The following is a 14,503-nucleotide window of genomic DNA, read 5'->3' on the forward strand; positions in this document are numbered from 1 at the left end:
CCCGCGACCCGACCCCGGATAAGCGGATGAAAATGAGATGAGATGAGAGTTATTCTGAGAAGTGATGGCCTATTTCAATGGCAAGATAAAAAAAATCTACAGAAGAATGAGGAAGCGTAGTGCATTCACTTGAAAAAACACTCAACATTATCAAGTCCAAATACCGTTCAAGAATGATATTCTTTCACATGTACATTCCTGTTTGAGAACGACACTGAGTCATTCAGTTTAGATTAAGATTAAGATGCATTTACTAGTCCCAAACACATGCACAGGCACACTCATGCAGGTAGGGAAATTTAACCTCTGCTTTTGACCCATCTGGTGCAGGACGCACAGAGCAGTGAGCGACCATGTTTGGAGCCCGGGGAGCAGATGTTGGGGGCGTAAGGTGCCTTGCTCAGGGGCACTAGACAGGATAGGGAGAATCCTCTTGGATTTTTGGACAGATCAATCCAGGTTTGTCTTTTTGTTGTTTCTCCCTGGAGTCGAACCAGAGACAAACCAGAGACCCTTTCTGCCCATAGTCCAAGTTTCTGCCACTAGTCCACCGCCTCTCCGCAACCTAAAGCACTTTATCTTTGTCTTTTAGGATGTCACATCTTTGATGGTTAAAAGGCCTATGTGAAAATTCATGTTTGTCCAGAACAGGCATTGTATTTTTGCCAGTTGGTGTTTGATTTTGTATTGTTAAAAAAGCAACCTTTTGCAATAAAAATGTCATTTAAGATGATTTAGTCAGAGCCCATATTTGTATGTCTCAAATTATCCAGACCCCAGAAGGGGAGGAGGGTTGATGTCTGGACCTCTTGCAATTTTAGTTGAAGACCCCTGGACTAGAGTGAGAGAGTGCAGCCGTGCTTGTGAACTGTATGTGCAATCATTAAAAACTACGCAACTGGTTTACATGAAACTTTGTGGCGGAGTGGGACACGACCAAAGGAAGAAGACATTCAATTTGATTATTAGGTCCATATGGGAACAGTGATACCAGGTAAACAGCTACTTTTGTGTCTTTATTATAAAACAACACATTTTTACGTTGAAATCCAAACACAAGGTGATTGTGGCTCAGTGTCCATTCTGCAGATTACTTCCATATCCTTGTTGAAAATCATTTGCCTTCTGAGTAACGTTACAGGTGAACAGTGACATTTCTGGGCAGCTGTAGACTCTATTGCTGATGGGTGAACTTGAACCTATCATCCACTTGCCCTCTGTGGCAGTTTAGGCCGGAACAGCCCCATCACGGTTCTTTAGTCTCTGACATCTATTTGTCTGAAGCCCAGGGGTGGGCAGTCCGTGGCTCAACAGTCCTTTGGTGCCTTTGGCCCCTCGAAAGATTTGAGTGGTATGTCAGAGAGAGAAATAGAAATACAGAGACAGAGAGAGGTGCCCAAGGATGCAACGTGCACTCTTCTGCGGTGCCATTACGAGAAGAGTTCGAGAGTGCGAACGAAAACAGACGCTAAGGACAAAGACAATATGGCTTTTGGTCACACACGTGGCCTTTGATTCATTGTGACATCTGAAATGCCCAGCGTCACGCTCACTGTCCTGTCCACAGCTTATATTTACAGTTTTATTTATTTACATCTGATACATTTATGTAGCTGTGACAGTCCATCCCAACACTCGCAGCTCTCTCTATACGTCTTTCATACTCACATATTTTCCTCACGTCTCAGTAGTCTCTCTTCGAGCCACAGCTCCCTTTCAAAGGCATTTGGCAGTAGCCATTTTGCATCCCTCCCAGCAGTACTCAGTTTATTTGGAGGAAGCAAAAATGCTGCAATTATTAATATTTTTGTATCACTTTGACATATTGAGCTTTCCTCACACTGAGCCAGTGGTGCTGGTGATTTAAACATGGGAAAGCTGGCAAGCTCCTCCTCTAGTCCTTTTATTCCTTCCCCTAACCCGTCCCCCAGCCCTTCATCCACCTCGTCCCCCTCCCCTGAGTCCCTCTCTACCACTTTAGGCCTCACTCTCTCCCCTGTCCTTGCGTCCAACATGTCTGCAGCTAGAATTTCGGAGGCAAGCTTCAGCCCACTGCTACTCGTGTTGCAGTTGGTGTACAAGGCGTTCCCGTGGCCCGTTGGGTTGCTGTGGATCAGGGTCCCGCTGTAGCTGTTACCATGGTGGCCACCATTCCCCTGGTTGCTGAGGAGGGTGGTTGATGTGGTTGTGGTCGCGGTCCCGTTTCGCTTCTCCGTTAGCCGGAATCCCTCCGACAGCAAGCTGGCGCTGCTCGGGGACTGCGGAGTGGCAGAGGAGCCGAGTAAGTCCTGCCCCTTCCCAGACGACAGCGAATTATCTGGCAGCTGGTGGCCCTGGCGTCCAATGTTGCGTCGCCTGGTCAAAAAGTACAGGACACACATACCGAAAGCTACACCTGCGCAGAAGAAAAGGATGGAGACAGCCAGGACGTGACGCCCACCGGCTGTGGCTACTGCTCCTCCAGCTTTAGGGCCTTTTAGTGTGAGGTGATAGGCTGCTCTACGACAGGGAGTGTGGTCTCTGCTTCCTGGTCTCACCTCCTGGAACCAAGATGAAAAGAGAGAGAGTGTTAATTGACCTGTATGTGGTGTGAAAATCTAAGTATAATGAAGCAACACTTAAAACAAAATAAAGAACTTGCGGTTGACATCAGTGCAGTAGTACCTGGCATGTGCAGACGTATTTTCCCAGGCTCTCCTCTGTGACGGTCACCTCCAGGTCAGAGTGATGTTGCCGGGTGTGTCTGTGGAGAGGATGTTCCCAGCTGCAGGGCCTGGGAGTCAGCTGGACGCACGGCAACAGGAGGCAGGCTGATGGAAACTTGCAGCTCCCTGGTGGAAGGAGAGCAATGCCCTGGAAGAGAGAGAGCAAGCGGCGAGACAGCAGAGAGGTGAATAACAGGAGATGGGGGTATATGATACTACCAATTGATGCTTAACTTTATTTGCATTGTGTGTGATCACCACATGAAAGTGGAGTACATTACCCTCCTTTAAATCACATTTCCTCAAGGCCTCCTCTACCGAATCACCTGGACCAGGCCTGGACACACACACACACAAAATGTAGTCAAACCTTTGCATCAAAGGTTTAAGAAGCAACAGAAGTCTTTCCTTTTCCTTTGCATTTAAAAACAGATCCACAAATAGTAATAATAATCTATTAATGATGTATCAAGTGTGATATGATTAGTGAAGGTTGCATCTCTTGTTTTCTGGTATCTACTCAACATCATAATTAGACGTTTTACTTCAGCTCTGCTCATCTGTTTTTTGACAAACAATTACTAGTGTTTCCACTATCAAACTAATGTAAAATAATGAAAACGCTGATCAGAAATATCTACATTTTTACACTTAACTCAGCTTTTCTAAATCAATACAGTTGCTGCCTGCCTGTGATTTTCATTCCTGGAAGCCTTCCGGTTCTCTATGTGCTGCCGTGCTCCTGCAGGCTGCTTCCTTCTCGCTCCACACACAACCCAGTCCTCTGGCTCTGGCACACAGCTCACAGTTGGGATACAGCGCGCAGCCTTCAGCCTGGACAAGAGCCAGAGACAGAGGGCTGCCCACCAGAGCCTGGCCCTGGAAACAAAAGATGACAGCTGATATGTCCTGGAACTGCAGGTTACTTTGTTTGTCAAGGGTGTGTACGGATGCATGTAGTTTTACCTTGCGTAGTAATATATTGTTGACAGGTTCATTTGAGGCGAACAGAGGAATCTCCTGCAGAAGGGTGGTGTTCTGGCCCACTACCTCCACCTGGTGGAGCTCCCCACGGTCTGCAACATACACGATCACATGGTGAACTTTTACATCTCATCTTTTAACAAACTATTCAAACTCTTCTTCAGCTCTTTAAAGGGGCCGTCCATCACTTTGATGATGTCAGACTGAAAACACACACTGCGTAGCTCCTCACGTTCCCTGTGAACAAAAAGTAATAAGAGTTAATTTCTCATGTCGTCAAATATAAAAAGGATCAAAATTTAGGGAAAAGCCTATTCCATTTCTGACTGAGAGTTAAAGGAGAAAAATGATTTCTTCTTTCCAAGAGTGTCAAAAAACCTGTGCATGGTTCTGCTTGTTCTTCATCTTACCACTGGGGGGGGTGAAGAGTCCATAGAAGTGCGTGCTGCTGGGGTCGCCTGGCGTGTGCTGCATGGTAAAGAACAACGGTCAATATGTTGTAGCGCTGATCACATGGGTTTGTCCTCTCACACCTTTAGCTGATGTAAGGCTGCAGTTACACAACATCTAGATTCATCGTTCATTATAATCAAATCTGGGTAAATGAGAGAAATACATGGAAACATGATTATTAGACTTATTCCCTCACTGTGACTTTTCTGTGTCCCTTCAGTTGAATTTAAGCCTCCGAACAAAACAGTGAAGGCAGCAGCTCTAGACAGACAGACACACAGAAGTACTACTCGCGCAGTAGGTGGGATTTCCTGCTGGTGATCATGAGGTTATACTTAAGTAGGCCTCAATTGTTTGTGTGATTTTGTATGATTATCATTTGTGACATAATCTACATTACTTTGTCATTACTATTCATTTATTTTGGTTTCAATTCTTAAGCACTGAAAATCAACCGTTTTTAGTTTTTTACACATTTATGTAGATTTTTATGAGGTTTTTAAATAAAACCAACATGGAAAACCAAATGTTAAAGATTCCTTCTATCCACTTGCACGTACGCACACACACATGTAGGCACGCACACGCGTAGGCACATCAGTGGGCGCGGATTACTTTCTAGAATGGTGGTCCCTGGGACAAAACCAGTTGAAAACCCCTGCACTAGATGGTCTAAAAGCCCTATCTGTAGAATTAAAAGAATACTCAGGAGTGCCATCATGGGATGATTACATGACGTATATTTCAGCAAATGGTCCAATATGGTAACGGCTTTTCAGATGTCTGCAGCCTTCTTCGTCGCCCTTTTTGGCATCTGTGGATGTTGTGCATTCCCTATGCCCGTGCTCTATGTGTTTGAGTTATTGAAACAGCTGTGGCAAAACGAGACGGTGAACAGGCGGCTATGATGCCTCTCCTCGATGAAATGGATTCTGACCATGACGCCGGCAATTACCTGCTACTGTTTCCTCAGGCCATGCACAAGGAATATAATCTGCCAGAGTATGACCAGAGCATAGCACAGGAGGTAGAATATGACGACGTGGCTGAGGGTTATGTCGATGTGTCCAGTGTCGTGTGATTTTTGTTTACTGATATTCTGTGTTTTAATTTCCTATTCTGATTATTCTGTGACGTATAGTCATAAATCAACAGAGGGATTGTTGTGATTATATCCATTGTCATTTGCTTGCATGCTCCGCTGCATTAACGCACACACTTACAGGATGTGGAATGAACTTACTCAGCAAACAGGTTCTGCAGGCCTGAGAGGAAGACGGTGTACGAAGGTTCACATGTGGGCAGTGTTAACCTGTTCCACCACATTTTAATCTAAACATAACAAGGCCATTAATAGGCATACAACAAAGACCAAAAGAGATTGGGGCTCGAGTCTCCATGGCAGCACTCCTCCCATTGGAGGACTCAAACCTTCCCTCCTCTCATTCTGCACCCAGTTCTGTCTCTGTAATGCAATGTTTGCTTTCACCTGGACTATCACAGTCCACCTGGAAACGTACGTTTGGGATCTGCCTGGGATCTGAAATAAAGGATTGTGAACCATCAGTGAAAAATAATCTGACCATCATTCAGTTGGGCACACTACAATATGAAAGTGTCCACTGTTTAAAGTAATTATTTGTCATTAAATTGCGTTCAGTTCATCATTCTCATAAAAGTTAACCTGTTCAATGAACGCGTTCTTTTGAACTCGTTCATGCACAACACTGGGTACAGACCTGTGATTTCTTTGGTTTAGAGGATTCAAATGTTTACAAAAAAAGAACATACAGCCGATGGATCAGGAACACAATATTCTTTACTCCAATGAACAACAACACTGACTCACAAGGCCTCAGTCGAGTCAAGGCTTGTTTTTGAAACACAAAAAAAACTGTCATGAATTGAAGATTTTGCCACGCAATTATCAGAGGAGGAGGAGTGAGATTGGGAGCGGTTGCTTGTCATATCCATATTCCAATGCCAAGAGGCTGGCACCAAGTATCGACTCCCCTTCATTATTGACCAATCAAATTATACATACTGTTGATATTACAGACGCCGTATTTTTGATGCGACTCGTGACTCTCTAGTGCTGCTAGAGTGCCAGGGCTGTGATATTGGTGCCCATTGCTTAGCTCTAACTTTTCATACCTTTTCATTGCTTCTAAATAAATACTTGATAAAACTCTTCTCATATTTAGGATAAACAAACACGCAACGACATTCAAAAGCGTAGACTGACATACAATATATCCAGCTGCCATGGCACTATGCAGAGGAATGCTGTGGACCCTTATATTTCTTGGATTTATTTTTCTCATCATGTCCGTTTACGGATGGGACAGGTTCCATCGAAAAAGAGGTAAAATGTGTGTTTGTTAGTTTCTCACTGTTCCTGCTGCATCCTGATCTTGGTTTACACACCTATTTTCTTTTTGAGTAAGAATTCAATGCTAAAGCTATTTTTAGCACTAATAACTTTGGATGATTGAATGTATCTTCTGCTTCTCCTTATCACAGCTGAAAGGATGCATAACTTACAGGAAGGGAGAAAACAGCTGCTAAAAGAAATCTGTGAAAATGACAAAGAGGCCATTTCTAAGGGGGAACACAGTCTTGAAGACTTGAGTGACAGTGAACTGGAGAACCTCATTGTGGATGACAAGCACGGCATCATCTACTGTTACATTCCCAAGGTGACACGGACATGAACACACAGCACACAAGATTGTTTAGGAAAATACTTTATAGCTAAATACCCTGCTGGCTGTACACTCTGTCTCTCAGGTTGCATGTACCAACTGGAAGAGGGTGATGTATGTACTGAAACACGGGGAGCCATATCAGGAGCCTAGTTCCATATATGATCAGTACGTTCATGGCCTTGACACCTTACGTCTTTTAAGCAGCTACCCAAGAATAGAGAGGAAGGTGAGTCCATATGGTGACCTCAGAAGTATGTTTAAACTTACAAACCAAAAGTTTGTCTGGCTATGAGTTGGTTCAGTTTCAACACAGTTAGTATGATAGAGTGTTCATGTGTATCGTATTTGTTAACCACAGGCAAAGCTGAAGCACTACACCAAATTCCTGTTTGTACGGGACCCGTTCGTCCGTCTCATCTCCGCCTTCCGAGACAAATTCGAAGATTCGAAGAACGACTACTACTATAAGCCCCTCAGCCAACACATCCAGCGTCTCTACGCCAGCCAGCCTTATCCGCCACGCATTACATTTAACAACTTTATTCAATATCTTATTGAGCAGAGTGAGCAGAATCTGCCCCTTAATGCTCACTGGAGGCAGATGCACCGTCTTTGCCACCCCTGCCTCATACAGTAAGGACATTTTGAATGCTACAAAGATCCTGTCCTCTGCGTTGTTGATGGACATTTTCCTAAAGGTTGATACTGGTTGGTTTTATTTCTCAGGTATGATTTCATTGGCCATGTGGAGACTCTACAGGAGGATGCTGAACAGCTACTGAACACCTTAAAGCTGCAGAACGACATTAAGTTCCCTCCTTCCTATGTCAACCTTACAACTGCTGAGTCTTTGTCAGGCTGGTTCAGAAATGTGCCTCTAGTGGAAAGGATGAAGCTGTACAAGCTCTATGAAACTGACTTTAAGATGTTTGGCTACAGAAAGCCAGATGAATTGCTTGATGGTTGAGAGGAAGTCATGAGAACTTTATTCCTCTCTATGAAACCAATAAGCACAAAAGCCACAGCAGTCACTGCTCAGCCAAGAGCAAACAATCGTTTTCTGTATGAAGGGACAACAATTCAATAAAAGTAACTTAATACAAGAAGCAATCAAAAAACTGTTTAATTAAAGAAAAAGAGTTGCAGAGAAAATCTGTCCTAGCTGGAGAAGATTAGAGCTCTCATACCTGGAGTGTATCAGGAGGTCTGACCGCAAACATACAAAGAGAATACATCATAATCATAAAGTCATCTGTATAATATTCCTGTGAGTAACTGATGGTGAAATGTTCGCTCTGCTTGAAGTGAAAACCTCTTTTCTCAGAGTGTCATTCTGTTTTAGACAGGAATCTGAACTAGGCGCACAGAGTACCGTGCAGTCTGTGTATCTTCTACTATAAATAATGTTAGTTGAAAGAAAACACTGAGTGTGAGTGGAGTCAGATTTTTCTCTGAACCATGGTTCTTCTTTCTTTACTCCTCATGGCTTCTCCCTCAATGCTTTCCTTGACCTTGTGAAGTTTCCTTTCGGAGTCAATGAGCAGTGGTTGGGAAAGGAGATTAGTTTGACTTGACGAATGTCTCCATGTAAGACAGTTCTCTCTTTGTTACAGCTCTCTGCCTCCTCTTAAATACAGGACAAAATATTTGTATGTAATGTGGGACTAGACACAGCATTAAAGTAATGAAGTTATTCTGAGAAGTGATGGCCTATTTCAATGGCAAGATAAAAAAAATCGACAGAAGAATGAGGAAGTGTAGTGCATTCACTTGAAAAAATACTCAACATTATCAAGTCCAAATCCCGTTCAAGAATGACATTCTTTTACATGTACATTCCTGTTTGAGAACAACACTGAGTCATTCAGTTTAGATTAAGATTAAGATGCATTTACTAGTCCCAAACACATGCACAGGCACACTCATGCAGGTAGGGAAATTTAACCTCTGCTTTTGACCCATCTGGTGCAGGACGCACAGAGCAGTGAGCGACCATGTATGGCGCCCGGGGAGCAGATGTTGGGGGAGTAAGGTGCCTTGCTCAGGGGCACTAGACAGGATACGGAGAATCCTCTTGGATTTTTGGACAGATCAATCCAGGTTCGTCTTTTTGTTGTTTCTTCCTGGAGTCGAACCAGAGACGAACCAGAGACCCTTTCTGCCCATAGTCCAAATTTCTGCCACTAGTCCACCGCCTCTCCGCAACCTAAAGCACTTTATCTTTGTCTTTTAGGATGTCACATCTTTGATGGTTAAAAGGCCTATGTGAAAAATCATGTTTGTCCAGAATAGGCATTCTATTTTTGCCAGTTGGTGTTTGATTTTGTATTGTTAAAAAAGCAACATTTTGCAATAAAAATGTCATTTAAGATGATTTAGTCAGAGCCCATATTTGTATGTCTCAAATTATCCAGACCCCAGAAGGGGAGGAGGGTTGATGTCTGGACCTCTTGCAATTTTAGTTGAAGACCCCTGGACTAGAGTGAGAGAGTGCAGCCGTGCTTGTGAACTGTATGTGCAATCATTAAAAGCTACGCAACTGGTTTACATGAAACTTTGTGGCGGAGTGGGACACGACCAAAGGAAGAAGACATTCAATTTGATTATTAGGTCCATATGGGAACAGTGATACCAGGTAAACAGCTACTTTTGTGTCTTTATTATAAAACAACACATTTTTACGTTGAAATCCAAACACAAGGTGATTGTGGCTCAGTGTCCATTCTGCAGATTACTTCCATATCCTTGTTGAAAATCATTTGCCTTCTGAGTAACGTTACAGGTGAACAGTGACATTTCTGGGCAGCTGTAGACTCTATTGCTGATGGGTGAACTTGAACCTATCATCCACTTGCCCTCTGTGGCAGTTTAGGCCGGAACAGCCCCATCACGGTTCTTTAGTCTCTGACATCTATTTGTCTGAAGCCCAGGGGTGGGCAGTCCGTGGCTCAACAGTCCTTTGGTGCCTTTGGCCCCTCGAAAGATTTGAGTGGTATGTCAGAGAGAGAAATAGAAATACAGAGACAGAGAGAGGTGCCCAAGGATGCAACGTGCACTCTTCTGCGGTGCCATTACGAGAAGAGTTCGAGAGTGCGAACGAAAACAGACGCTAAGGACAAAGACAATATGGCTTTTGGTCACACACGTGGCCTTTGATTCATTGTGACATCTGAAATGCCCAGCGTCACGCTCACTGTCCTGTCCACAGCTTATATTTACAGTTTTATTTATTTACATCTGATACATTTATGTAGCTGTGACAGTCCATCCCAACACTCGCAGCTCTCTCTATACGTCTTTCATACTCACATATTTTCCTCACGTCTCAGTAGTCTCTCTTCGAGCCACAGCTCCCTTTCAAAGGCATTTGGCAGTAGCCATTTTGCATCCCTCCCAGCAGTACTCAGTTTATTTGGAGGAAGCAAAAATGCTGCAATTATTAATATTTTTGTATCACATATTGAGCTTTCCTCACACTGAGCCAGTGGTGCTGGTGATTTAAACATGGGAAAGCTGGCAAGCTCCTCCTCTAGTCCTTTTATTCCTTCCCCTAACCCGTCCCCCAGCCCTTCATCCACCTCGTCCCCCTCCCCTGAGTCCCTCTCTACCACCTTAGGCCTCACTCTCTCCCCTGTCCTTGCGTCCAACATGTCTGCAGCTAGAATTTCGGAGGCAAGCTTCAGCCCACTGCTACTCGTGTTGCAGTTGGTGTACAAGGCGTTCCTGTGGCCATTGCTTGGGTTGCTGTGGATCAGGGTCCCGCTGTAGCTGTTACCATGGTGGCCACCATTCCCCTGGTCACTGAGGAGGGTGGTTGATGTGGTTGTGGTCGCGGTCCCGTTTCGCTTCTCCGTTAGCCGGAATCCCTCCGACAGCAAGCTGGCGCTGCTCGGGGACTGCGGAGTGGCAGAGGAGCCGAGTAAGTCCTGCCCCTTCCCAGACGACAGCGAATTATCTGGCAGCTGGTGGCCCTGGCGTCCAATGTTGCGTCGCCTGGTCAAAAAGTACAGGACACACATACCGAACGCTACACCCGCGCAGAAGAAAAGGATGGAGACAGCCAAGACGTGACGCCCATCGGCTGTGGCTACTGCTCCTCCAGCTTTAGGGCCTTTTAGTGTGAGGGGATAGGCTGCTCTACGACAGGGAGTGTGGTCTCTGCTTCCTGGTCTCACCTCCTGGAACCAAGATGAAAAGAGAGAGAGTGTTAATTGACCTGTATGTGGTGTGAAAATCTAAGTATAATGAAGCAACACTTAAAACAAAATAAAGAACTTGCGGTTTACATCAGTGCAGTAGTACCTGGCATGTGCAGATGTATTTCCCCAGGCTCTCCCCTGTGACGGTCACCTCAAGGTCAGAGTGATGTTGCCGGGTGTGTCTGTGGAGAGGATGTTCCCAGCTGCAGGGCCTGGGAGTCAGCTGGACGCACGGCAACAGGAGGCAGGCTGATGGAAACTTGCAGCTCCCTGGTGGAAGGAGAGCAATGCCCTGGAAGAGAGAGAGCCAGCGGCGAGACAGCAGAGGGGTGAATAACAGGAGATGGGGGTATATGATACTACCAATTGATGCTTTACTTAATTTGCATTGTGTGTGATCACCACATGAAAGTGGAGTACAGGTACCCTCCTTTAAATCACATTTCCTGAAGGCCTCCTCTACCGAATCACCTGGACCAGGCCTGGACACACACACAAAATGTAGTCAAACCTTTGCATCAAAGGTTTAAGAAGGAACAGAAGTCTTTCCTTTTCCTTTGCATTTAAAAACAGATCCACAAATAGTAATAACAATCTATTAATGATGTATCAAGTGTGATATGATTAGTGAAGGTTGCATCTCTTGTTTTCTGGTATCTACTCAACATCATAATTAGACGTTTTACTTCAGCTCTGCTCATCTATTTTTTGACAAAAAAATTACTAGTGTTTCCACTATCAAACTAATGTAAAATAATGAACACGCTGAAATATCTACATTTTTACACTTAACTCAGCTTTTCTAAATCAATACAGTTGCTGCCTGCCTGTGATTTTCATTCCTGGAAGCCTTCCGGTTCTCTATGTGCTGCCGTGCTCCTGCAGGCTGCTTCCTTCTCGCTCCACACACAACCCAGTCCTCTGGCTCTGGCACACAGCTCACAGTTGGGATACAGCGCGCAGCCTTCAGCCTGGACAAGAGCCAGAGACAGAGGTCTGCCCACCAGAGCCTGGCCCTGGAAACAAAAGATGACAGCTGATATGTCCTGGCACTGCAGGTTACTTTGTTTGTCAAGGGTGTGTACGGATGCATGTAGTTTTACCTTGCGTAGTAATATATTGTTGACAGGTTCATTTGAGGCGAACAGAGGAATCTCCTGCAGAAGGGTGGTGTTCTGGCCCACTACCTCCACCTGGTGGAGCTCCCCACGGTCTGCAACATACACGATCACATGGTGAACTTTTACATCTCATCTTTTAACAAACTATTCAAACACTTCTGTGATTAATTCCCAAAGTATAAAATATGTCTAGAAAGCTGCTGTTAGCAACATTAAGGTCCTTATTTCTCCTCACCTGTTCCGAGGTGCAGCACCCCACTCCTGATGGCTCTGCCCCTATCTTGGTTACAGCCAGCTTGGTGTATCTTGTCCCCTTGCGGACCAGCAGGGGTGCTGCGTTGACACTGTTTTCCATCAGAGGGTGGTCCCTCACGATTGTCAGCACCTTGTCTGGGGGTTTTTAGGGATGACTCCAATCCTTCGGCCTTTAATGCGTTATTTAAACACTTAAAAAAGTGTGGAGGGGAGAAGATATACATTAAGGACGTTGAAGGAGGCATTGTATAACAGATTGATAGAAAGATATGGGATAGTAAAGCCCAGTACCTGGCCAGGCCCGGGTGTGGGGACAGGATTCCAGCCCGCACCGGTCTTCTTCAGCTCTTTAAAGGGGCCGTCCATCACTTTGATGATGTCAGACTGAAAACACACACTGCGTGCAGCTCCTCACGTTCCCTGTGAACAAAAAGTAATAAGAGTTAATTTCTCATGTCGTCAAATATAAAAAGGATCAAAATTTAGGGAAAAGCCTATTCCATTTCTGACTGAGAGTTAAAGGAGAAAAATGATTTCTTCTTTCCAAGAGTGTCAAAAAACCTGTGCACGGTTCTGCTTGTTCTTCATCTTACCACTGGGGGGGGTGAAGAGTCCATAGAAGTGCGTGCTGCTGGGGTCGCCTGGCGTGTGCTGCATGGTAAAGAACAACGGTCAATATGTTGTAGCGCTGATCACATGGGTTTGTCCTCTCACACCTTTAGCTGATGTAAGGCTGCAGTTACACAACATCTAGATTCATCGTTCATTATAATCAAATCTGGGTAAATGAGAGAAATACATGGAAACATGATTATTAGACTTATTCCCTCACTGTGACTTTTCTGTGTCCCTTCAGTTGAATTTAAGCCTCCGAACAAAACAGTGAAGGCAGCAGCTCTAGACAGACAGACACACAGAAGTACTACTCGCGCAGTAGGTGGGATTTCCTGCTGGTGATCATGAGGTTATACTTAAGTAGGCCTCAATTGTTTGTGTGATTTTGTATGATTATCATTTGTGACATATTCTACATTACTTTGTCATTACTATTCATTTATTTTGGTTTCAATTCTTAAGCACTGAAAATCAACCGTTTTTAGTTTTTTACACATTTATGTAGATTTTTATGAGGTTTTTAAATAAAACCAACATGGAAAACCAAATGTTAAAGATTCCTTCTATCCACTTGCACGTACGCACACACACATGTAGGCACGCACACGCGTAGGCACATCAGTGGGCGCGGATTACTTTCTAGAATGGTGGTCCCTGGGACAAAACCAGTTGAAAACCCCTGCACTAGATGGTCTAAAAGCCCTATCTGTAGAATTAAAAGAATACTCAGGAGTGCCATCATGGGATGATTACATGACGTATATTTCAGCAAATGGTCCAATATGGTAACGGCTTTTCAAATGTCTGCAGCCTTCTTCGTCGCCCTTTTTGGCATCTGTGGATGTTGTGCATTCCCTACGCCAGTGCTCTATGTGTTTGAGTTATTGAAACAGCTGTGGCAAAACGAGACGGTGAACAGGCGGCTATGATGCCTCTCCTCGATGAAATGGATTCTGACCATGACGCCGGCAATTACCTGCTACTGTTTCCTCAGGCCATGCACAAGGAATATAATCTGCCAGAGTATGACCAGAGCATAGCACAGGAGGTAGAATATGACGACGTTGCTGAGGGATATGTCGATGTGTCCAGTGTCGTGTGATTTTTGTTTACTGATATTCCGTGTTTTAATTTCCTATTCTGATTATTCTGTGACGTATAGTCATACGTCAACAGAGGGATTGTTGTGATTATATCCAATGTCATTTGCTTGCATGCTCCGCTGCATTAACGCACACACTTACAGGATGTGGAATGAACTTACTCAGCAAACAGGTTCTGCAGGCCTGAGAGGAAGGCGGTGTACGAAGGTTCACATGTGGGCAGTGTTAATCTGTTCCACCACATTTTAATCTAAACATAACAAGGCCATTAATAGGCATACAACAAAGACCAAAAGAGATTGGGGCTCGAGTCTCCATGGCAGCACTCCTCCCATTGGAGGACTCAAACCTTCCCTCCTC

General features: G+C 44.5%; 1 protein-coding gene and 1 pseudogene across 1 annotated transcript; one reads left to right on the forward strand and one right to left on the reverse strand.

Moving 5' to 3' along the window:
• Positions 1–950: 950 nt before the first annotated feature.
• LOC133950282 (semaphorin-4F-like) lies at positions 951–13,082 on the reverse strand (annotated as a pseudogene).
• LOC133950210 (carbohydrate sulfotransferase 12-like) lies at positions 6,254–9,182 on the forward strand. Its single transcript, XM_062384452.1, has 5 exons — positions 6,254–6,507; positions 6,666–6,841; positions 6,933–7,076; positions 7,209–7,483; positions 7,577–9,182. The coding sequence occupies exons 1-5, from the start codon at positions 6,408–6,410 to the stop codon at positions 7,815–7,817; spliced, it is 936 nt and encodes a 311-aa protein (XP_062240436.1). The 5' UTR covers positions 6,254–6,407; the 3' UTR covers positions 7,818–9,182.
• Positions 13,083–14,503: the final 1,421 nt, after the last annotated feature.

This window comes from Platichthys flesus, chromosome 24, assembly GCF_949316205.1.
Source record: "Platichthys flesus chromosome 24, fPlaFle2.1, whole genome shotgun sequence".
Taxonomy (NCBI): Eukaryota; Metazoa; Chordata; class Actinopteri; order Pleuronectiformes; family Pleuronectidae; genus Platichthys; species Platichthys flesus.

Excerpts from the sequence above, each read along its gene's own strand:
- LOC133950210 (XM_062384452.1), top strand. The coding sequence starts at position 6,408 with ATGGCACTATGCAGAGGAATGCTGTGGACCCTTATATTTCTTGGATTT. Across the intron at positions 6,508-6,665 it reads CAGGTTCCATCGAAAAAGAG|CTGAAAGGATGCATAACTTA; the intron begins GTAAAATGTGTG and ends TCCTTATCACAG. Across the intron at positions 7,077-7,208 it reads ACCCAAGAATAGAGAGGAAG|GCAAAGCTGAAGCACTACAC; the intron begins GTGAGTCCATAT and ends TGTTAACCACAG.